The sequence below is a fragment of the Cervus elaphus genome, chromosome 8 (assembly GCF_910594005.1).
Source record: "Cervus elaphus chromosome 8, mCerEla1.1, whole genome shotgun sequence".
In the NCBI taxonomy this organism is placed as follows: domain Eukaryota; kingdom Metazoa; phylum Chordata; class Mammalia; order Artiodactyla; family Cervidae; genus Cervus; species Cervus elaphus.
Genome location: NC_057822.1, coordinates 9,067,396 through 9,088,852, shown reverse-complemented (window position 1 = coordinate 9,088,852; position 21,457 = coordinate 9,067,396). Strand labels below are relative to the sequence as shown.

General features: G+C 54.1%; 4 protein-coding genes across 8 annotated transcripts; 2 read left to right on the top strand and 2 right to left on the bottom strand.

Moving 5' to 3' along the window:
• Positions 1 to 3,117: 3,117 nt before the first annotated feature.
• Positions 3,118 to 3,587, top strand: LOC122698382 (putative transmembrane protein ZNF593OS). Its single transcript, XM_043909322.1, has 2 exons — positions 3,118 to 3,162; positions 3,441 to 3,587. Exons 1-2 carry the CDS (start codon positions 3,118 to 3,120, stop codon positions 3,585 to 3,587), a joined length of 192 nt encoding a protein of 63 aa, XP_043765257.1.
• Positions 3,588 to 3,919: 332 nt separating this feature from the next.
• Positions 3,920 to 5,303, bottom strand: ZNF593 (zinc finger protein 593). Its single transcript, XM_043909321.1, has 3 exons — positions 4,607 to 5,303; positions 4,306 to 4,368; positions 3,920 to 4,211 (listed from the first exon to the last, which is right to left on the bottom strand). Exons 1-3 carry the CDS (start codon positions 4,804 to 4,806, stop codon positions 4,070 to 4,072), a joined length of 405 nt encoding a protein of 134 aa, XP_043765256.1. The 5' UTR covers positions 4,807 to 5,303; the 3' UTR covers positions 3,920 to 4,069.
• Positions 5,304 to 6,250: 947 nt separating this feature from the next.
• Positions 6,251 to 10,028, top strand: C8H1orf232 (chromosome 8 C1orf232 homolog). Its single transcript, XM_043910562.1, has 4 exons — positions 6,251 to 6,334; positions 7,852 to 7,935; positions 8,045 to 8,142; positions 9,761 to 10,028. Exons 1-4 carry the CDS (start codon positions 6,251 to 6,253, stop codon positions 10,026 to 10,028), a joined length of 534 nt encoding a protein of 177 aa, XP_043766497.1.
• A 1,082-nt stretch (positions 10,029 to 11,110) lies between these two features.
• FAM110D (family with sequence similarity 110 member D) lies at positions 11,111 to 14,286 on the bottom strand. Of its 5 annotated transcripts, none has more exons than XM_043909320.1 (2): positions 14,134 to 14,286; positions 11,111 to 12,341 (listed from the first exon to the last, which is right to left on the bottom strand). In XM_043909320.1, exons 1-2 carry the CDS (start codon positions 14,139 to 14,141, stop codon positions 11,435 to 11,437), a joined length of 915 nt encoding a protein of 304 aa, XP_043765255.1. In that variant the 5' UTR covers positions 14,142 to 14,286; the 3' UTR covers positions 11,111 to 11,434. The 5 variants fall into 5 exon arrangements, with proteins under 5 accessions (XP_043765255.1, XP_043765254.1, XP_043765253.1 ...); XM_043909319.1 differs by having other exon boundaries at positions 11,111 to 12,344; positions 14,134 to 14,282; XM_043909318.1 differs by lacking the exon at positions 14,134 to 14,286 and adding an exon at positions 12,963 to 12,985.
• Positions 14,287 to 21,457: the final 7,171 nt, after the last annotated feature.

Here is a 21,457-nt window from a genome sequence, read left to right as displayed (position 1 = left end):
TGTCACCTAACTTGGACTCTCTACCACTGCCTCCAAAGCCTGTCATGAACTGAATCGTCAGAGACCCAAAGTCTGAATTTGGTCCACGGGTGTGCATGTGGTATGTGTGTGTGTTAATTATCATTCAACAGTTTCACATACAAACTGAGTCCTCTGGAACTTGGCCAGCTCTGTTGACCCCGTTCTACCTTCGCACGTGGCATCAAGCATGAGTGCAGAATGTCAGCTGCTTCCTTCAAGGGATGCCAGCTCGCCAGGTCCCCAGAGGCCTTGCTTCCTCATTTGTGAACCAGCAGGCGCAAATTCACAACTTGGCCCTCACGTTTCTGGCTTTGTCCTTGGTCTCACGTCCTCCTACCCTGCTCTCCGTGTATCCCTCTAACATCCTCTGTGCTGTTTCCTCCTGTAATGTTTTTGCCTCTTCCCACACTAGCTTCCCTGTGGTGCCCCAATAAACACAGACGTATCCCCATCATCCTGATTTCATCGAACACCTACCCTGAGCTGGCACAAGATCTAGAGGTGAGATGTCAGCCAGCCTGACCTCCCTGAACTCACAATCCTGTAGAGGAGAAACCAACAAGAACTCACCACTTGTACTCAGATCCTCCCTGAAAAGGCCTGGGCACCTAACAGGCATATTGATGCCTTTACTGCCCCCAGCACCCACTCTCCGCCTGGAGCACCTGGCAGGGCTGAGAAGTTAGAGACATGGTAAATGGAAGCTTCTATTTTTCTTTCAATTTTTTAATCTTGATTTTTTTTTTTTTGATACATGGTTTTTATTTTATTTTATTTTTATTAGTTGGAGGCTAATTACTTCACAACATTTCAGTGGGTTTTGTCATACATTGATATGAATCAGCCATAGAGTTACACGTATTCCCCATCCTGATCCCCCCTCCCACCTCCCTCTCCACCCGATTCCTCTGGGTCTTCCCAGTGCACCAGGCCCGAGCACTTGTCTCATGCATCCCACCTGGGCTGGTGATCTGTTTCACCATAGATAATATACATGCTGTTCTTTTGAAACATCCCACCCTCACCTTCTCCCACAGAGTTCAAAAGTCTGTTCTGTACTTCTGTGTCTCTTTTTCTGTTTTGCATATAGGGTTATCGTTACCATCTTTCTAAATTCCATATATATGTGTTAGTATGCTGTAATGTTCTTTATCTTTCTGGCTTACTTCACTCTGTATAATGGGCTCCAGTTTCATCCATCTCATTAGAACTGATTCAAATGAATTCTTTTTAACGGCTGAGTAATATTCCATGGTGTATATGTACCACAGCTTCCTTATCCATTCATCTGCTGATGGGCATCTAGGTTGCTTCCATGTCCTGGCTATTATAAACAGTGCTAATCTTGATTTTTAAAATAAATTTATTTATTGGTTGCACTGGGTGTTCACTGCATGCACTTCCTCTAGTTGCTGAGAGTGGGGTTTAATACAGAGTTGCGGTGCGCGGGCTTCTCACAGCAGTGGCTTCTCTTGTGGAGCACAGGTTCTAGACATGGCCTCAGTAGTTTGGTGCAAAGGTTTAGTGGCTCCATGGCAGGTGGGATCTTCCTGGACCAGGGATCGAACCTGTGTCTCCTGCATTGTCAGGAGGATTCCTATCCATGGTATCACCAGGAAAGTCCTGCAGCTTCTTTTTTTTTTTTTAATATTTATTCATTTATTTGGCTGCACCAGGTCTTAGTTGCAGCATGTGGGATCTAGTTCCCTGACCAGGGATTGAACCTGGGCCCCCTGCATTGGGAGCTCAGAGTCTTAACCACTGGGCCAGCAGGGAAGTTCCTGCAGCTTCTATTTTTAAGGTAGTTTTATGAGTTTATAAAAGGTCTTTGAACTTATTTGTGGCAAAAATGTCAAAGGTAATAGTAGCTCATTAAGTGGAAGGAAAGTGAAAGCGTTAGTCACTCAGTCCTGCCAATTCTGTGATGCCATGGACTATAGTCCACCAGGTTCCTCTGTCCGTGGAAAGAATACTGGCAAGTCTCCAGGCAAGAATAATGAAGTGGGTTGCCATGTCTTTCTCCAGGGGATCTTCCCAACCCAGGAATCGAACAAGGGTCTCCTGCATTGTAAGCAGATTCTTCACTGGCTGAGCCACCAGAGAAGCCCAAATGGAAGGAGGTTGTGTCCTTTCCCCAGCAAGTTCCCATCCCATTGCCCAGAATGGGCCACTGTTAAGTTTTCTGGGTGTTCTTCCCTTCTCTCTATAGTATATGCAGACACTCTACATGCTATTCTGCAAATATGCTTTTCTGCATTTTTATGAGATGGTCAATACCAAATGAAATCATACACGTAAAGTGCTGAGAATAATGCCCAGCACAGTTATTTTTTTTGGCCACGCTTTTAGGTCTTGCAGGATCTCAGTTCTTAGATCAGGTATTGAACCCGAGACACGACAGTGAAAGCCTAGAATCCTAACCACTAGGCCACCAGGCAATTCCAGGAAATTTTTGTTAGTACACCTCTAACAGCTTTTTCAATCAGTAGATGCAGATCTTTTATTGAAAGAAGGGAAGTTCCTATAGGAACTTCATCTTGGGGAAAGGGATGAAATATGCCTTCCCCCAAGGTAGGTGTGGTTGATCTAAGAGAAATCAAGTAAAAAAGGCCTGCCCCTATTTGGAAGGGGTGCTAAAGGTACCCAACCCCTCCTCTGCTGAGGTGACATCCAATTACCTGAGGCAGGGACAGGGCCAAGACCAGGGCCGGGGAGACCCTCCCACACCTGGTCCAGGCCTGAGACTTGTCCACACTGCCAGGCAAGGCCTCTCCTGCCTCCCTGGCTTGCACTTCCCGGTGGGAGGGGGAGGAGCTGCTCAGGCCTGATGCTGATCTCTCCTGACAGCTGCTCCTAAGGCTGGCAGGGCGGGCCAGCGGGGGAAGGGACAGATTTAAAGGTCTAGCTGCCCCGCCCCCTGCCAGACCTGGGAAGGCAGACGCTGGTGAGCATCCTCTGAGGGCAAGGCTCTCTCACGTATGAGAGTCAGGAACCTCTATGCCCTGATTTCCGCCTCTTGGTATCATGAATGAACGCCACTGGTCCTCATTCCGGTTTTCACCCCACAGGACACCTGGGAGACGAGCGGCACCCACCATGCGATTTCGACGCCTGACCCCTGGCTACTTCCGAGTGCTACAGGTAAGCACCCCAACTGATGGCTTCCAGCACAGACCCCGTCCGCCCCTTACCACGGCCGGGATGATACCCAGCCACCAGGCTGTCACGTTCCCGGCCGCCTGAGCAACCAGGGCCCAGATGGGCAGTGAAGCGAGAGGGATTGGGGTGGAATCTCCCTGGGGCAGCGATGACATCCATATCTCCTTCCCCCAGCTGTAGCTTCTGAGCCCCTTTCCACCCCACCCGCCTTCCCAGTAGTCTCGACTGACCCCTCAGGCGGACCCTCTGTGCATCTCCAGATGCAGATAGCCGGGGAGCTGAAGGCAGAGCCCCGGAGTCCGCTGGCGGGGATTGTGGCTGCAGTGCTGGCTGTCCTCGGGCTGGGCGGCTCCTGCTACGCTGTCTGGAAGATGGTGGGGCAGCGGCGGCCGCCACAGGCTCCATGACGAAGCAGGCAGCCTCTCACCTCGGCCCCTGGATTCACAGGGGCTACAATCTCAGGAGCCTCCTTCTTTCTTTTCCTGGGGGTCACTCCCTGCCCTCATTGTAAGCAAGAGTATAAACCTGATCCTACCCATCACCCCACACACACCTGGGCTCCAATGGGGGTCTTCAGCACAGATGCCAGGACCCCTGAGGGATGGCAAGGATGCAGGCTCTAAGGCTGAATCGAGCAGGGAGTAAACACTCTGGGTCCTGTACACAGGAGTAGTAGAGAAATCTTTACAGGGCTTGAATTTGGAGGAGTGGCCCAGAGGTTAATGAGTCAGAAGCAAGCCCTATTTATACATTTCCTTTATTGGAAGGGAGGGTATCTGGAAGCGGCCATCCACTCCCCAAACCAAAAGAGATTGGCACAGTCTCTCCCAGCCTGGCTCCTGTACCACTGTCCATGGGCAGCTCCTCTGCCTCGCATCCTCAGGCCAGGTCATGTAGACGTGTCCATCTCAGGGACCTCAGTGGATACTTCTGTGGGCACTGCCAGCCGCTGGGGAGGAATATAGGAACCCATGCCCGCTGCCCTCTCCGCTTCTTCCTGACTGTAGGGCTCCACACTCAGCTGCTTCAGCCTGAGAAAAAAGAATAGGAATTGAAAGCTGACCGGACGGCAAGCTCTGTCAGCGCGGCAACCCACCCATCAATCCTCCCCTTGCTCCTTCATACCTCTTCTTGTGATCTTTGGATCGCAAGTGGGTCTTCAGGTTGGCAGAATCGATGAAGTACCTCCTGTGGGGATGAGGTGGGTAGGGAGGAGAGTTAGAAGGTGATGCCTCTCAGGTACACCTATTTCCCTGACCCTAGCTCATTGCTGACGTTAGGCTCTGGGCTTGAAGGCATGGGAGGCCGGCAGACCCACCCAGGTCCCAAGAGAGGAAACACTGCACACCCCGGGCCCGGGCCTCACACCCCCGGCCCGTACCGCGGACCCTTCTCCTCCTCAGGCCTGGGCCTGGCGGGAACTCACGCGCAGGCCAGACAGCGATGCAGGCCGCCCCCTGGCAGGTCGGGATCGGGTTCAGCGCCTAGATCTGGCCGGGGCCGTGCGGCGACCTGGGGCCGCAACTCGCGGTGAATCTCATCCAGGTCCGGCCGCCGCCGCTTCGCCTTCATCTGACGGGCCAAGGAGTGCGCTCGGTGCGCGCCCGTACGGCGGGAGCGACCCATGGTGGGTGACACCGGGATCAGAGGTCCCAGAACCGAGGTGGGAGGACACGTGGGGGCGCTTCCGGACGGCTAGATGACGTCATATGACGCTCTCGGACGGGTCGGGCTCCATCGGACCGCCTATGATAACGTCACTCGCGCGAGCGGTGCTTCGAGCGCCCCCAGGCGGTCGTCGACGTCAGTGACTGAGCTCGGGATCCGGCCTCACCGAGCGTCCTCTTCCGTCACTGGAGGGGGCTCGGTGATGTGAGCCCTGTGGGCATTTCGGCCGGTCCGCTGGCCAAGCCCATCCGACCTGGCCCAACCGATTTCAGCGCCGTCTTCTGGCCTTGTCACACCTTCCTGGTTCCCCCATCTTAGATCCCGCGGTTGAGGGGAGGGGGGAAATAATGTTGCATCTCTGGGAGGCACTGAAAAATGTCTGTGATGTTAATAAATGAATAAGTGAATAAGAGTGGAGACGTTTGGGATCCCGGCTCCCACAGGGCTTGCCGAGATACCTCTGGTCCTTGAGAAAGCCCTCGCCATTGGAAACCCCTCCCCAGTTATTCCTCCCAGAGATCACAGTGCTCAGGCATCCTGTCAGAGACTCAAGGGGGTCAGCTCCTCTCTCGAGAAGAGGAGAGTCTCACAGAAGGACCTCCCATCTTTGACCCCTTGCTCTGAGCCCTGGACTCGCAGGCATGGGTTGGCATCAAAGGGCGAGAGCAGCCTAGATGGTGTGTGCTCAGGCTGGGGAGAGGGCCAGAGAGCCTTTCCCCATGCATCAGAGCCAGGTGCGTTTTTCCTTCCAGGTTGACCACAGGAACTCAGCAATAATTCAGGGGCTCCAGTTCTTTGGAACCTGTTGCCAGGAAACAGGGAGACCAGCACGTGCATCCCTGGGGAGAGGAATCGGTTTCCAGCCCAAAGCGGTGAAATGTAAGCCCAGGTCACCCACGGGGAGCCTTGGGGCCTTCCCACTCCAGACCATAGAGGCTGAGTGCAGATATAGGGCAGGGCCCTGTTGGCCGCACAACTGGTATGGCTACAGCCGCAGAGGCACCACTGTGGGTCCTGAGCCCAAAGACTTTGTGAATAGAATTCATGAATGGAAAAGAGTTTTTCTGGAGCCTTTGCAGATAATCAAATTCAAGAATTCCTAGGCCCAGGAAGGAGGCTTCTGTGAAGAAAGATGTCTTCATTATGTTTTCATTATTCTTGCAAATATGGGTCAAGATAGGGGCTGAAGTGGCAGAAGGTGGGTCTCACCACAGACTCTTTTGGATCGGGTTCACCTGCTGGGCACTGTGCCATCTGGGGAGCCTGGTGCATCTTTAATGAGGTCACCTGATGCTTGGGACAGGCTCTCAGACTCACCAGCTTCCTGGAGCCAGACCCACTGGGTGCCCCCTGAACCACCAGCTTCCCGTGCCTGGGTGCCAGGCTTGTTTCCCATGCAGCCATGAGCCAGGCCTTCTGGAAAACCTACAAGTCCAAAGTGCTGCAGACCCTGAGTGGGGAATCTGAGGAGGACCTGGCAGAGGAGGTGGGTGCCATCCTGCTTGCTGGATGGGGCATGCGTAGGGGGCAGCAGAAGTGAAAGGTATGAAGAAGGAGAGGGGACTGGCTCTGAGGAGGGAAGGGGAGAGAGAGACACTGACTTGTGTGGAAGCAACTGGCAATTCAGGGGTGACCAATGGCACGGTGAAGTGTCAGAAAGTCAGGACATTCCAGAAAACCAAAGAAGAAGGGAAGCCTTGGGCGGGGGGGGGGGGGCACCTGAGGAGTGGTCAATGTCTCCAAAGATCTCAAGGGCTGCCACATGGAAGGGATCCTTTTAGACCCACGGGCAGCACCCATGCAGATACACTCAGTTTGACACACATTTCTAACGGGCAGAGCTGAGCAGAAGTGGGATGATTTGCTTCGAGAGGAAGGGAGCCCCTGGGACGGGTGGCAGGGGAAGCAGCGTTTGTTACACTGAGGGTCCCTGTAGCAGCATCAGGTCAGAGCCATTACTCGGATCATGTTTGTTCTGACATTAAAGAAAAGGTTTTTGAAAAGGGTCTTACTCTGGAAAGTAAAAGTGAAAGTCACTCAGTTGTGTCCGACTCTTTGTGACCCTATGAACTGTAGCCTGCCAGGCTCCTCTGTCCATAGAATTCTCCAGGCCAGAATACTGGAGTGGGTAGCTGTTCCCTTCTCCAGGGGATCTTCCAAACCCAGGGATTGAACCCAGGTCTCCTGCAACGCAGGTGGATTCTTTACCATCTGAGCCACCAGGCATGGTAATTACACAAATAGACATGGCAGAGGCAGGAACTAGTTCTAAGGTGTGTGTATGTCAGTGTGAATAAATGTAAGTCTACACAGGTTGGTGTCCAGGGCTGACCCTGTAGAAGTGTCTGTGGGTCAGTATAGGGGTTGGTGTCTGTGTGGAATCCGCAGTTAAGGTGTGTGTGTGTGCAGGTGTGAACAGGTTATAGGCATTTTCAGGTGTATACATTTGGGGCAGAAGACTATGGAAGCATTCGCAGGTATTGTTTTTGTATGGTATTCGTGTTTGGGTGTGTGTGTACATCTGTGTCTTAGTGTCTGTGGATGGGTGGAGAAGTTTTGTGTGCTGAGTGGGCCTCCGTGGACCTGTCTGCAGTCGTGGAAGAGCACAGGTGTGAACTGTATGAGCATCCTTGGGTAAGTGCCTCACAGCACATGTATCTATGTGCAGGTGAAGAGCTGTAGCCATATGGAGGCACACTCATGTACAGGTGTGTGTCTACATTGGCGTGCAAGCCTTTGTCCATGTGTTTTGCAGTGTGTATGAATGTGTGTGGGTGGCCAGGTGTGTGAGCTCACAGGTCTACTCTACAGGTAATGTGTATGACAGCTTTGCATAGAGGTACAAATACCTGTGTGCAGTTTGGGAGGGTGTCAGGGGGCTAGGTGTGTCTTGTTCCATGGGGTTTGGAGTACCTGGTCTGTGTGCATCAGGTTGGCAGGAGGGAAGGGAGGTTGTATTCCTCTGGGGCCTCTCTCATACTGGGTGGGGGTCTTGTGTCCCAGAAGGAGAACCCAGTGTTAGTGGAGTCTGAGATGGCAGAACCCACTGAAGAGGCCTTCAGCCCCATGTCACAGCTGGCCCGCCGGGTGAGTTCTCCTTTTCTCTGCCCCAACACTGGGGAGCTGGGCAGATGCCTCTGTGGAGTCCTGGGAGGTGTGCTGGGGCCCTCCTTGACTCTCAGCCCCTCTCTCCCAGGTTCAAGGGGTTGGGGTGAAAGGTTGGCTGACAATGTCGTCTCTGTTTAACAAAGAAGATGAGGACAAGCTGCTGCCACCGGAGCCCTGTGCTGACCAGTGCGTGTGTGTTTCAGGGGAGGCCGTCTGCAACAGACCTGGGGACCCTCTTCTCCCATGTCCGTCCTTTCTGCTTTGTCTTTCTGACCATGGAGGACTCGGGAGGGCCAGCCCCTGGCTGTTCCTGTTTCTCTCTCTCTCAGCAGGAAAGAGGCCAATCTGGGAGATTAGATTAGATCTCGAGAGGAATTTACCAGCTGTTGGGATTGAGATGCTACAAGGTATTACCGTGTCTCTCCCCATCCATGTGGGAGGGATCACCTCCCTAGAATAAGGAAATCCAGGAGAGAAGTTTTAGGTGTTTGGAACAGGCAGTGGTTCAGATCAGTGGTTCTTTTAAGTATTGGTCTAAACCCTCACCCTCCCTTGAGACAGACACAGATTCCAGACCTTCCTTCAAAGATTCTGATTCAGTGCGTGTCGGCTGAGGCCCGGGATCTATACTTTTAGCGAGCTTCCTGAGGACTTGAGGGTAATAGTTTAGGAACCACTGTCTTAGCAGGTCCTTGATGCTGGGGGCCACAGGGTCAGATCCAGGGTCTGGTCTTCCCCCTAGCTCTGTTCTGGGACACACTCCATTTCTGCCCTTTCCTCCAGCCCAGTCACACTTACCTTTTGACACCTCCCCCGCATTCATTTCTTCCTTAGGATTCCCCCCGACCCGCCCATCTCTCTTGCCCCTGGGTTCCTTTTCTCTCTCCTGCCCTTCGACTCTCCCTACCTCAAGCTTCATCACCGCTCCCCTTCCTGACATCTCTTTGCTACCTCTCGAGTCTCCTTCTCCCCTTAGTCTTTGATCTAGGCCTTTCTCCTTCCTCGGGGTCGCTGCACCCGTTCTCTCCCCAGCGCCCCCCATTTTTCTGGACCCTCTTTCCCTCTATCCGGGAAACCAGACCCCTGTTCCCGCCTTGCCTCTTTCCCCCCGGCTCTGCGGGTTTTCCCGGAAGACCGCCTCCAGAATCTGACCGCGCACCCCCCCACACACACCTCCCCCCCCCCCCCCACACCTCCCCACCCCCAGATCTAACCTTTCCCTTTGGGTCCCACCACCACCTCCCATCCTTCCGCCCGCTCCTCTCTCAGGGCTCCTCTCCCCACCTTCCCACAGCCTCCATCTCCCCTCCTCTGACCTCCTCCCTCTCCCCGAGTACCTACCCTGAGCCCCTGAGCCCGGCTCTCTCCCCACGGATCTTGATCCCGGCCCCTTTTTCCCAGTGAAAGTGAAAGTCGCTCAGTCGTGTCCGACTCTTTGCGACCAGGCCAAAATACTGGAGTGGGTAGCCTTTCCCTTCTCCAGGGGAATCTTCCCAACCCAGGTATCGAACCCAGGTCTCCCGCATTGCGGGCGGATTCTTTACCAGTTGAGCCGCCAGGGAAGCCCTGACCCGCTCACCTAATGCCCTGACCCCTGTCCCGGTGCCTCAGAGTACTCCTCCCGCCTCCAGGCCCAGACTTCCTCCCAGTCTCCCGGGTCCCCGCCCCCCCTGCCCATCCCCCCCAAGCCGTCGACCTCGCCCGGGCCCCACTGACCCCACGACAGGTCCCCTGACCCCGCCTCCTGTCCTTTGTCCTTTCCGGGGTCTCCCGGCCAGCCCCTGACCCCGCCTCTCTTCCGCAGCCCGCTGGCGGCGCAGCCCGCCCCTCAGGCGGCGGCCGAGGCGCGCGGGCCCGGCTTCTGGGACGCGTTAGCCAGCAGGTGGCAGCAGCAGCAGGCGGCCGCCGCATCCATGCTGCGCGGAGCGGAGCCCACCCCGGAACCGGACGCCGAAGCCGGGGACGAGACCCCCGAGCCGCGCGAAGCCGATCCCGTGGCCGGTTTCAAGTGGGGCTTCCTCACCCACAAACTGGCCGAGATGAGGGTGAAAGCGGCGCCCAAGGGCGACTAGCCGGCCGGTTGGCCGGCCGAACTGGGCGCCCGCTCCTCCCCCCTTCCGCGATAAAAACCTGGCCTGACACCTCCGGTGACCGCGTGCTTTTGTCAGTACGGAGAAGGCTGCTTTGGGGTGGGCAACCTCAGGCCCGGGTCCAACTGGAGTGGTTCTCGCCTTCTGCCCCCCAAACCTACAGGGAGAAAAATGACCAGAGACATCCCTGGTATCAGGACAGATTGTATTCAATCTGGGCTACCATCTTACCAGTATGGACCAGTCCTGCCGCCCTCTCCAGCCACTTTTAATTCGACAAACTTTCCTTGTGGCCTTGTCCCTGTACTAGGGGAAGGTCAGGGACTAACGAGAGAACCCAGACTACCAGCGGGTCCCACACAAGGTGATAAGTTGAGGCCCAAAAATAAGGCTGTACCTTGGGCGCTCAGAGGAGATGAGGCCAGCTGGGAAATTCAGGAGTTCTGAGAGAGAGCGAGAGAATGCATACATGGAATCTCAGATGAGTGGAAAGAAAGGGGAAGGTAACCCAGCTAAAAGGAAGAGAAATGAATAAAGACTTGGAGGTGTGAACATGTGAGGAAAACAGGTGACCTTGTTTTAAGGGGAAAAAAGGCAGTGATAGGTGAGACTGTGGGCTGGCAAAATCCTGGTTTGAAAAGTCCCTTATTATCCTGATTCTGGATCCACCGCATTTCAGCCCTTCAAATACCTAGTAACCAAAATGGGCAGCAAAGCTCCAGGAATGGGGCCTTCAGGGACTAGTGAACCCCAGATTTCTGGGAGCAGACCCCTCCTCCAAACTCCCCAAGGGCGCTATTCCCCGAAATAGTTTGGACCCCACACCTGTTGGGGGGGGGGCGGTCAGTGGCAGAGATGATCATAATAGTGCTAGTGTTAGTATTATACTAAGCACTTCCTCCACTTTGCCAAGCGCTTTGTGACCATTTCAAAAATACTTTGATCAACCGAGGGGGTGTCGCTGCGGTTCCCAGAGGCGGAGTGCCGGCCCAGGGTCACACAGTCAGTCTGGAAGCCACACTCCAAAACCCTCGCGCATCTGCTCTGTAATCCAACTTTCCGAGTCCGTTAAAGAACGTTTTGACTTTATTCAGCAGGTTCTCTGATCTCCCACCCCAGTCTTCACTCGCTTCCCGGCCTCCACAAGGGCCGCGAGACCGGCTCCCTCCCGTCCTCAGTGCGCGCTGGGAAGAGCCTTCGGGACCGTTTGGTCACAAGCTCCGAAGGTTCACGAGTGGACGCCGCGATCCAGAGGGAAGGGCTTGCCCCAAAGCACTCGACGCGTGAGGCAGGGAGTCCCTGCCCTTGCCTGGGTCCAGCCCCGCGCCCGCTCCTTGCCCTTCCCCGGACCCCCAATTCCAGAAGAGCCGGCCCCCGAGCGGCTGCGGTCACACCTCGGACTCGCGCGGTGGCCCGCGGGCGCGCTGGCAGCCGTACAGCCACTGGATGACGCGCGCGTTGCGCTCCACCACCGACACCTGGGGGCGCCCGTCCCGCTCCGAGCCCGCCGCCTCCGAGCCGCCGCCCTCCGCACCGTCCCGGCGATCTGCGCCGCCCTCGCTGGACGTCCAGTCGCTGGCGTCCCCGGAGCCCGGCGGCGGCGACTTTCCGGGCTGGGGGCTGGCGTCTGCGCCCCAACTCTGCGGAGAGAAGCGCTCGGCCCCCAGCACCTCCACGAGCGCGCGCTCCAGGCCGCAGTAGTTGAAGAAGCGCTCCTTCTCCGACAGGGGCAACGAGCACGTGGGGCACAATGCCCGCTTTCCCGCCGCTTCCGGAGCATCTTGGGGCGCGGCCCAACCCGCGGGAGCGGCGGGTCGCTCCGATGAGCCTGCGCTGCTAGAGGCGACGTCTCGGGGGCTGCCCAGGAAGAGGCGCCGCACCAGCCCCTGGCCCTTGGCGTTCTCTTTGTTCACCGAAACCTTGCAGTCCCGCTTCTGGCGGTAGAAGATGAGGGAATCAGGCCTTGGCAGTCGCCTGCCACTGCCCCGGCGGGCGGGCCTGGGCGTCCTGGGCGATGGAGGTGGCCCCAGCTCGTTGCAAGGGTGCGGGGTGAGCGGCCCGGGACCCCCACGCAGAGCCGGCTCCTGGCGTCGCGCGATCACCTGGTGCGTCTTGACATACTTGGCTTTGTCGGCTTCCAGCCTCTCAACGGCGCTGGGCGTCCGTCCCCGGGACGGGGTGGAGGGAGACGCCAGGAGCATTTTAGCAGAACTGGGCAGGACAGTGCTCCATAAGCCACTGGAGGCAGGCAGGTAGTGAAAGAGCTGAGAGCAATTGGCTGGGGCTCCCTGGGACCTGCTGGGGAAAGAGGAATGGTCAGGGGCAGAGTAAGAGATGACCCTGCCCCTCTCCTGAAGGCATTCCTGGGAATAAGGTCAGCCAGCCACCCCTCCCCCATGCAAGTCAGCCAGGTGCCATGCCCAGGGGGCAGAGGCTCAGGTATCCCTTCCCCATCCCTCAAAGACAATGGGCAGGGGCTTTCTGACCATCCAGAGACATAGGCCCTTTTGAGCGTGCCCCATTCTGGCCACAGGGCCATGCCAAGCAGGCATCAGCAAGCCAGACCCTTGGAAAAGGAAATGGGGCTGTTCCCCGGCTTGGTTCCCGAAAGTAGCCTCAAACCGGAAAAAATACCTCTTCCCAACCTAGCAACTTTGAGTCCAAGACAAGGAGGCTTCCCAGCCACCCGCTGGTTCCAGCAGGACCCACCCATCCCGCCCCCAAGCAGAGAGGTCAGGGACATTAACCACAGGGTAGGAGCCTCCGGTAATTGCAGCCAACTGCCCTGCCCAGGCCCGGCAGAGCCATCAGGGAAAAAGAGAGAGATGGTCACCCACGTCACTTCAGCCAGCTATCTGCCACTCAGTCTGTGCCCCTTCGAAGGGAATTCCAAAATGCCCAACTTGTAAACATCACCTTATTTGCCCCTTGCACTTCCATTTCATGGATGAGAAAACTGGCGCAGAGAGGAGAGGCTAGTTCAGGTCTTACTGAGAGTTTGGGCCCAGGACTGGAACACAGGTCTCTTACTGTGTAGTTTGAATCTCACTTGCCTATCAGAACTTTCCTCTATCTTTTGCTTTTATTCTTGCTGCTTTAACACAACGTGATTTCTGCAAGAGATGGGCCCCTTACCTCACTAAAAAGTTCCTTCCACTGATTATTCCCAGGAACTTGTACTCCCAGAAACCTGCCCTCTGGGTCCCTCACCCTGAGACCCCCATGACCCCTCTCCTCCACCTCCCTTTTCTGCTGGGGAAGGGGGCCCGGAGGGATTGTAAATCAAGAGCTGACAGTTCCCTTGGCAGTAATAGAATGGGCCACCCACACAGCCCAGCACACTCCACCCCACTTCTATTTCCCTACTCCTCCCATCCTCCATTCAGCTGAGAGGGACACAGCAGTTCTAGGGGCTGAGGAGACCTGGGCTGGAGGCAACGAAGGAACATAACTTGCCAGGGATGGGGGGAGGGGACCCCTGGTGAGGGGTCTTGGAGTAGAAACTCTACCAATCCCACTCACCCCAGGGCAGCCTGCATGAGTATAAACACACACACACTTACACACACCCACTTAGTGTCCAGTAGGTCAGCCCATAGGTAGCTGGTGACTGGGAACCCAGGCAGCAAGGAGAGCCTGGCAGTGCCCTCCTTCCTGCCTCCCAAAGACTCAACTTGGCAACAGGTCTGATTCCAAGGTCCCAGGAGGGCTCTGTGCTTGTCTGACCTCATGGGTATCCTCCTGTCCCCTCCTCTTCCCAGCCCTGAGCAGGAGGCTATAAAAAGTTCCTAAACACAGGGACCAAAATAGTTTGCTGTCCACTGCCTCTTCCTGGCTTTCTGGGCTCCTTGGTGCCCGACCGCAGACGTTCCCTCCCTAGAAGCCTGGCAGACATCCTTGTACCCTCTGTCCCTCTGCCCACCTTCTCCCAGCACTGGAGTTGGTGGGCCGATGATCTCTGCCCAGCTTTCGGCTCCGGACACAGATGTGGGCTGGCGGACAGTGCTCCTTGGCTTGGTGCCAGCCTCCATGCCCTTGGGTACCTCGGTGCCCTCCCACCCCAGCCCCGGGCTCAGGATGCACTCACCTCTGCATGGGGAGGCTGAATGCCAGGGTCTCCGGGCAGGTCCAGACTGAAGGCAGGAGGGACAGCAGGGACTGGAAGTAACTTTGGTGGCAGCCAAACCTCACTCTCCACAGGAAAAGCCAAGAGAGCCTCCACCCCCCAGATTAACCCTTGCCTTCCTGACCTGGAGCCTGGCCTCTGTTAACTCCTTCCTGGTCACAGTCTCAGAGCAGGAGAGGACCCTTGGACCATGTCCAGCTCCTTTATTTAGCCAGTGGTCACACAGGCCCTGGCAGCTTAAGTGGTTTGCATAGAGGCACAGTGAGCTTGGGGCACAGCCAGCACCCCAAACAAGGTCTCTGGTTCCCAAGCTTCCTCTAGAGGCCTGGGGTGGGGACAAGCTATTCACGTGGGGTCAGTCCGCTCTGCTGGGCCTTGGCGGATCCTCTTCGTTCAGATGGGAAGGCAGGGCAGGGTTCTAGTACACCATGCTTTTTCCCTCTGGAGCAGGTTTAGACCTGCCCTGGCCTGCATGTGTGGAAGGTGTCAAGCTTGCTCTCCCTAGGGGTGAGGCCAGGAATCTGCAACCTAAAAGTGGGGACAGAGGTGCTGCAGATACACAGAGTGAGCCCTTCCCAACAAGTCTTGGCAGGAGGCTCACAAGGGATCCCACTGGAGGGGCCTCTGCCCAAGGTCCTCTGATGGCAAATGTAATTAGCTGGGAAGAGGGTAATGAAGGGATGGGTCCAAGCCTGGGGAAAGGACCTCCTTCCTTCTTTGCCCCCATCGGGGACTACTAGAGCTGGCATAGTTTCTTATTTGACACCTCACTTCTCAAGGGGGAGTCCTGTCCCCACAATGCTGGTTCCAGGAGCGTACCTCGCTCTCTCTCCCCACGGGGCAAACTCTGCAGCACCCAGAGCCCCAAAACTAATGCCCCTGCCAAGGGGTCCCTGCACCTCTCTCCACTTTTCACAAATCTCTTTCCCTCCCTTCTAGCACTTTTTTTTTTTTTCACATGAAGCTTTACTGTGACTTAAAGGGTACGGAGCCCTGTCAGGACCTTCTAGCACTTTTTAATGTTTGCAAAGCACATTCATGCCTTTGCTCTCTGATCTCCTTTGTCCCCCACAAAGACCCTAAACAGCAGACCCAGCAGTGGTGACCACACCACTTGATAGGCAAGGAAACAAGATTGGGGGTACCTAATTCCAACCCCAAATCCACTCTTTCCAATGCACCCTCAGCCTGGCAAGTAAGGTAGTAAGTCTGAAAACTACAAGGCCCATCTCCTGGTAATGGATTTTATTACCTAGTTAAAGGGAGTTTTTTTTTTTTTTTTTTGGTCCATCCATATTGTGTTGTTACACTGCTCTACAAAATGCTCTCATGTACATGATCAGAATTCATCCCCAGGACTACGTTTCAGAAGTAGGTTTATTATTTTCTCCATTGGACTGCTGAAGAGAATGAGACTCAGATAGGTGAAATGATTTATCAAGTGGAATACTAGTTAACGTGTATTGAAACTGATATACGCTAGGCACTGTTCTAAGTACTTCACACAATGATTAACACATTTAATCCTCAAAACCACCCAATGAAATAGGGACTTTCATTCTCCTGGTTTTATGGATGAAGGTTGGGGTGCAGGCCAGTAGCCCTGAGATCTGGTCCTGAAGGGGTTAAGCATGAGGCCAGGCAGAGCCCAGCTGGGATGCTGTCAATGGCAGGAAACCTGGCCTGTGAAGGAGGGGGAGGATGGGGCTGTTGTGTCTGAATCTTATACAACCCCCATCCTTTTGGTCTTAAAGGAGCATCCGGGTTGGGAAGAAGGGCAGGCAGGGGCCTCCTTCTTAGCTCTGGACAGACACCAGGTTACAGAAAGAGGGGCCTTCAGAGTCAATGCAGGTCACTGCCCTGGAGTGGCCCCCAGTCTGACAAGGGTGAGTGGAAGTGAGCCCACTTCCCTTCAGGAGTGGTCAAGAGCTGGGGAGACACAATCCCAGCCCTGGGAGCCCCCAGTCAGAGAGGGGAGACACAGCCCTGCCCCCATAGGTCTGGACGGGGCTTGGTCAAAGAGCCTGCTCTCAGGAGTCTGAGAGGTGACAGTAGTCTGTCCCAGGAGGTCAGGATCCTGGAGAGCAGAGTCATGATGTCAAGATCAGATAGGCTCGGTTTTGTGGGTGAGAGAGCCCTTGAAAGAGTCAGCCCTCAAAGAGGGGGAGGTGGTGGACATCACGAGGGGGGTCTCCAGCAGCCTGCCCTGCCTGTGTCTTGGCCACACTTGACTTGAACCAGATCGCTTATCTTTCTGGTCATGGGTCCCCAGGGAGAGCCCTAAAGTGATTCCTTCCGGCCCCAGAGCCAGGGCCTTGGTTGAGGGGGAGGTCAAATCTGAGGGACATTTCCTTCCTGACTCTGAGCTCCTTCCCGGATCACCCCGAGGATGAAGATAGATGGGAATGGGCCTGAGTCAGAACTGGCTTCTTCCAGGAGAGGGTGGTGGGAGGGTGGGGGCACAGCTCTGGCGAGTGTTGGGAATCAGGAGACCCTTCAGATTCACCTTTAAGCCCCAGATCCACACTGTCCCAGGGCAGAAATGTGTGCTGGTGCCTTTGATTCTAAACCTGATCCATCCCTCACTGGCTGTGTTGCCTGAAGCAAGAACTTAACCTCTCTGAGTTCCCTTCTGTGTCAAAGGGGGAAAAGACCAGCTTTCAGTGTGGCCTGAAGAAGTGGTGCCTGAGGAAAGCACCTGGGGCCTCAGGTGCAGGTAAATGGCAGGAGTCTTGACCTCTTAGGTCTTGTCCTCCAGCACCTAGCTGACACCTTTGGCCCAAGTCTCTCTCTCTCTCTCTCTTTTCCCCCCTAATCCCTTAGCCTCACTCTCAGCCACCTTCAACAAGTCGTTCTGAACACTGCCCTCTGCTTGGGGGTCTGCAGATGGGTCAGACCTGGCTTTTGCTTTCTAGGAGCTCAGCCTGCTGCAGGAAGGTGGGGTGGGGTGTGAACCGAGGTGTGAAGGTCTGATCACAGCTCCTGGGCAGAGCAGAGCTACCCTAACAGAAGATGAACAAAGCAGGGGCCATGGGAGGGGGTACAGCATTTGCTCTGCCGGGGGGGGGGGGGGGGGGGGGGGGGGGGGGGGGGGGGGGTGTTGGTGGGTGGGGGTGAGGCGGGAAGCTCTCAAAGAGGAAGGGTATCGATTTGGAGTCTGAAGGGGATTTCTGATGGGGGTGGGATGCGAGCGGGGAGAGGTTGTGCGAGGATGGGGACAGGGAGCAAAGGCGGCTCAGTGAGAGAAAGGGGGGCGGTCAGAGAAGGGGTGGGGGGCTCAGAGCGGGGCACGGGGTTCGATCAAACGTGGAGGGTTCAGGGAGAGAGGGCGGGTCTCAGGCTGGCGTCTCTGACGCCCCAGCACCCCCAGGAGGGGCCCCCCTACCCCCCACCCCCGCCCCGCCTCCGCCTGTAGCGGGCAAGCCCCACAGAGATTAGAGCCGCGGTCCCCTAATTCAGGGCTTTCCGTTTCGGAAAGAATCTCGGCCGCAACAATAGCCCGGCGCCCGCACCCCCTCCCTTCTAGGGAGGTGTCTTTAAACGTTTTTCCCCTGGAGCACCTACAAGTCGCCAATGAACCACGAGAAGAAAATCGGATTTCTGCTGTCAGGAACTGACAACCTAGAGTTGGAAGAACAAAAGCCAAACTGAGCGATTGCTCTGTGCTAGGCTCTCGGCTCCGGGTCTGACTCTCAGTGGTACCTCGCTTACTCCTTACAAAACCCTGCGTGAAGTCAGTGAGGAGGCAGAGAGGGGGCGGAGTGGCTCACCTAGGGTCACCGGCTTGCAAAGGGTAGAGCTGGGACTCCGGAGCCGGCTCTGACCCGCTGAGCCGCCCTGCCTACCTCGATTCTCCCCTTTGGGTCGGGCAAGTCGGCTCCCCCTGCTCGCCTGGCCGCCTGCTTCGCTTTTCTGTTGGTTGGACAGGACTTTGTCTTCAGGACCCTGAGCCAGGACTGGAAGGAGGGAGGCCCCGACTGCATTCTGCTCCGGGCCTCAATCACCTACTACTCCTGTCGTCATCCTTACCCCCATCTCCAGCATTCCACCTTCCACCACTGTTTTCACCTTTAGACTGAGCACCAGGAACAAAAAGTCTCCACTAAGGAAAATAGAGGAACATGCGGAAGGGAATCAGGGGCTTCTCCCAGAATGCAGTGACAGGTCTATCCTCCTACTTTGACAAATACACCTTCATAAAGACACTGAAAAATATTTTGTTTTGTTTTGCTTTTTTATACAGAGAACATCATCAAAGTACCAAAGATGACTGTATCTAATTGTCATTAAGGATGTACAGGTGTTTTGTTGAAGGAACAGCAACATTAGATGAGTGAAAAAACAAAGATGCAATAATTCATATGTTATTATATCTTCATTCCATAAAACCTATTTTTCTTGCTTTGATTTCAGCAAAATGATCAATTGTGTTGCTATAATTAAATTTTCACATAATTTGTATTCTACTGATTGTAATGCCTAATTAAACAATCTTTCTTCAGTCTTTTTTAGTTTTTTAAAATTTCAATTTGGGGAAACTTTGTTGTGTGGAGGTAGTAACAACTAGAATTGAAAAAAAAATTCTTTTTTTTTTTAAATAAAATTCTTAAAACAATTCTTAAATTTAGAGATGAGCTATGAATGTTACATAATGTGCAAACATTTAAATGGTGTGTATATGATAAATTATCATTAGCATAGAACATATTACAATTTATTTTAATGGCATTATATAAATCCCTATCTCTTGCATCACAATTGTTACCATCTCATACAGCAATGTCTAGTTTCATAACAGTATAGAATTGGGGCCAGGCTTCTTGCATGTAATGTCTTGCCTGCATTTACAAATTAAGTGCAAAATGTATTGTTTAACATTGCAGAATGTTCCTCAGCCATCATATGCTACTATTGCAAACACCATGCTACCCGCTGAAACACGAAGTGAAGCAAGAAAATGGATGCTGAGCCCTTACTCGGAAACAATACCCCCTTACGCCCGAATCTGTGCATTAATGTGCTCTGAGAGGAAGGATTTGACAAGCTAATTAATTTGTATTTTCTCTTACCTAAGAGCTTTCTCCAGTCTTCCCCCACACTCCAAGCAGTGGCTGTCGGCAATTTCAGCAGCAGTGCAAACCTACCGGCACTGGGATGCAACCGTCTTTTGTTTGGAGGACAAGGCAGGAGATGTGGAAAAGAGAGTTTATTTCCCTGGGGCCGAGTGCAGTTAGGTCTGAGCAGATGTTGAGGGTTATGCCTTACTCCGTGCAGCGCGGAGCACTGGGTCCCAAGTGGCAGATGCCCATGTGGTCCTTAATAAATGACTTTTGGGGTACTTTTGATATCAAGGACCCCCAATCGGCAGGAGCATCTCTGATCACTTGTAACGGTGGCACTGAGCTGTGGGCACGGAGGTCCTGTGTCACACTGAACACACTTGATGTTAACATTCCGAGCCATGCCAAGTCGCTTCAGTCCTGTCTGACTCTTTGCGACCCTATGGACTGTGTAGCCCGCCAGGCTCCTCTCTCCATGGGATTGTTCAGGCAAGAATACAGGAGTGGGTACCCATGCCCTCCTCCAGGGGATCTTCCCCACCCCAGGGATCGAAGCCATGTCTCCTGCGGCTCCCTCATTGTAGGCAGATTCTTTACCACTGAGCCACCGGGGAAGCCCTGATGTTAACATACCCTTTTATTTATTTATTTTTATTTTTAAAAATGTATTAATTTAATTTTGGCTGTGCTGGGTCTTCGTTGCTGAGCAGGCTTTCTCTAGTCGTGGTGAGCAAGGGCTTATTCTTTGTTGTCGTGTGTGGGTTTTTCATTGCAGTGGCTTCTCTTGCTGCTGAGCACAGGCTTTGCGTGTGCGAGCTTCAGTAGTTGCAGCTCCTAGTTTCTAGAGCTCAAGCTCTGTGTAGTGGTAGAGCTCAAGCTTAGTTGCTCCACAAAATGTAGGATCCTCTCGAATCAGAGATCGTACCTGTGTCCCCTACATTGGCAGGCAGATTCTTAACCACTGGACCACCAGGGAAGTCCAGGACGTACCGTTTTATATGTGAGGAGGGCAATTCCCAGAGAAGGTGGAGTTTGAAGGCTGGGCAGACACCCCAAGAGGTGGACATTATAAACACCACCTCTCATATCACCATAGCATTATAACCAACACCTTAATATCACCACTGGATTATTTCTGTCACCTTCTCCATGGTCATTGTCAGGTTCCCCATCATGCCTAGGCCTGGGAACATCTGTACTTTTTGCCTTTCAGCAGTTACTCGTCTTTCTCCTGGCACTCTTGCCTTGATCTTTGGCCACTTTTTCTGCCACTCTCAGTCCTTGTGCTCCCAGAGTCGGGTAACATGACTCAGAGGGGCACTTGACCTAGGTCTGGGTCAAAAAATCTATCACATCTCTTTGGCTTACAGCACTTCATTTAATTTGATTATAGCAGAGGGACTTCTGCTTCGATGGCTGAAACAAAACTTCCCTCTTTTCTCTGATGTGCAGAAGCCTGGCAGACAGGACCCTGAGAGGACAGCCTGCTGAGGACAGAGTCAACAGAGAGCAGAGATAGTGAAAACCAAACTTGATGAGTGGAGCCTCCGTGTCTTGTCATGTCTAAAGCAAACCTACATATGGGCTTTACACTGTGTAAGCCAGTACATTTTGTGTGTGTGTGTGGGTGGGGGTGGGGGGATTGATTCACTTACAACCAAAATCAACCAGAAGGAAACCCATCATTCTCTCCCAAACTAGGTGCCTTCCTCACAGTGCCTGTAGCATTGAGTAGGTGCAGCCTTGGTTTGCCCATCATTCTGACCCATCTCCACCCTAACTTCTCAGGTGTGCTGACCAGATCCCTCCAGGTTCGTGGTAAAGCTGGCCTAGAAGAGCAGCAGAAATTCCCATAAAGAGTCAGGAGGCCAGAGTTATGGTCTTGACTTGGACATGAACTCACTTTTGGTCTGGAGCAAGTCACTTTCTCTCTCTGGCCTTAGGTTCTGATGTGTTAAAAGGAGGAAAGTGGATTAGACCATTGGTTCCCCCAAAACTATTCCTAGGGTGGATTCCAGTTTGGTCCGTGAAGTTTACCTGAAATGCTTGTTTTTTTTTTTTTTTTAAACCATGTTGGGCGACTTGGGGGATCTTAGTTCCCCAACCAGAGACTGAACCCTAGGCTCTTGGCAGTGAAGGTGCCAAGTCCTAACCACTGGGCCTCTAGGGAACTCCCTGGGGTGCTAGTTAACAAGACCTACACCAGGCCTTCACCCTTGGAGAAT

What these genes read in the sequence shown, in the direction of transcription:
- ZNF593 (XM_043909321.1), bottom strand. Translation starts at nt 4,806, where the DNA reads ATGGGTCGCTCCCGCCGTACGGGCGCGCACCGAGCGCACTCCTTGGCC. An exon ending in CATCGCTGTCTGGCCTGCGC is followed by an intron (nt 4,369 to 4,606) that starts GTGAGTTCCCGC and finishes TCATCCCCACAG; the next exon opens with GAGGTACTTCATCGATTCTG. An exon ending in TCCAAAGATCACAAGAAGAG is followed by an intron (nt 4,212 to 4,305) that starts GTATGAAGGAGC and finishes CTTTTTTCTCAG; the next exon opens with GCTGAAGCAGCTGAGTGTGG.
- LOC122698382 (XM_043909322.1), top strand. Translation starts at nt 3,118, where the DNA reads ATGCGATTTCGACGCCTGACCCCTGGCTACTTCCGAGTGCTACAG. An exon ending in GCTACTTCCGAGTGCTACAG is followed by an intron (nt 3,163 to 3,440) that starts GTAAGCACCCCA and finishes GTGCATCTCCAG; the next exon opens with ATGCAGATAGCCGGGGAGCT.
- C8H1orf232 (XM_043910562.1), top strand. Translation starts at nt 6,251, where the DNA reads ATGAGCCAGGCCTTCTGGAAAACCTACAAGTCCAAAGTGCTGCAGACC. An exon ending in AGGAGGACCTGGCAGAGGAG is followed by an intron (nt 6,335 to 7,851) that starts GTGGGTGCCATC and finishes CTTGTGTCCCAG; the next exon opens with AAGGAGAACCCAGTGTTAGT. An exon ending in TGTCACAGCTGGCCCGCCGG is followed by an intron (nt 7,936 to 8,044) that starts GTGAGTTCTCCT and finishes CCTCTCTCCCAG; the next exon opens with GTTCAAGGGGTTGGGGTGAA.
- FAM110D (XM_043909315.1), bottom strand. Translation starts at nt 12,585, where the DNA reads ATGGCCCTGTGGCCAGAATGGGGCACGCTCAAAAGGGCCTATGTCTCT. An exon ending in AGGGCCTATGTCTCTGGATG is followed by an intron (nt 12,345 to 12,532) that starts GTCAGAAAGCCC and finishes CTCTTTCCCCAG; the next exon opens with CAGGTCCCAGGGAGCCCCAG.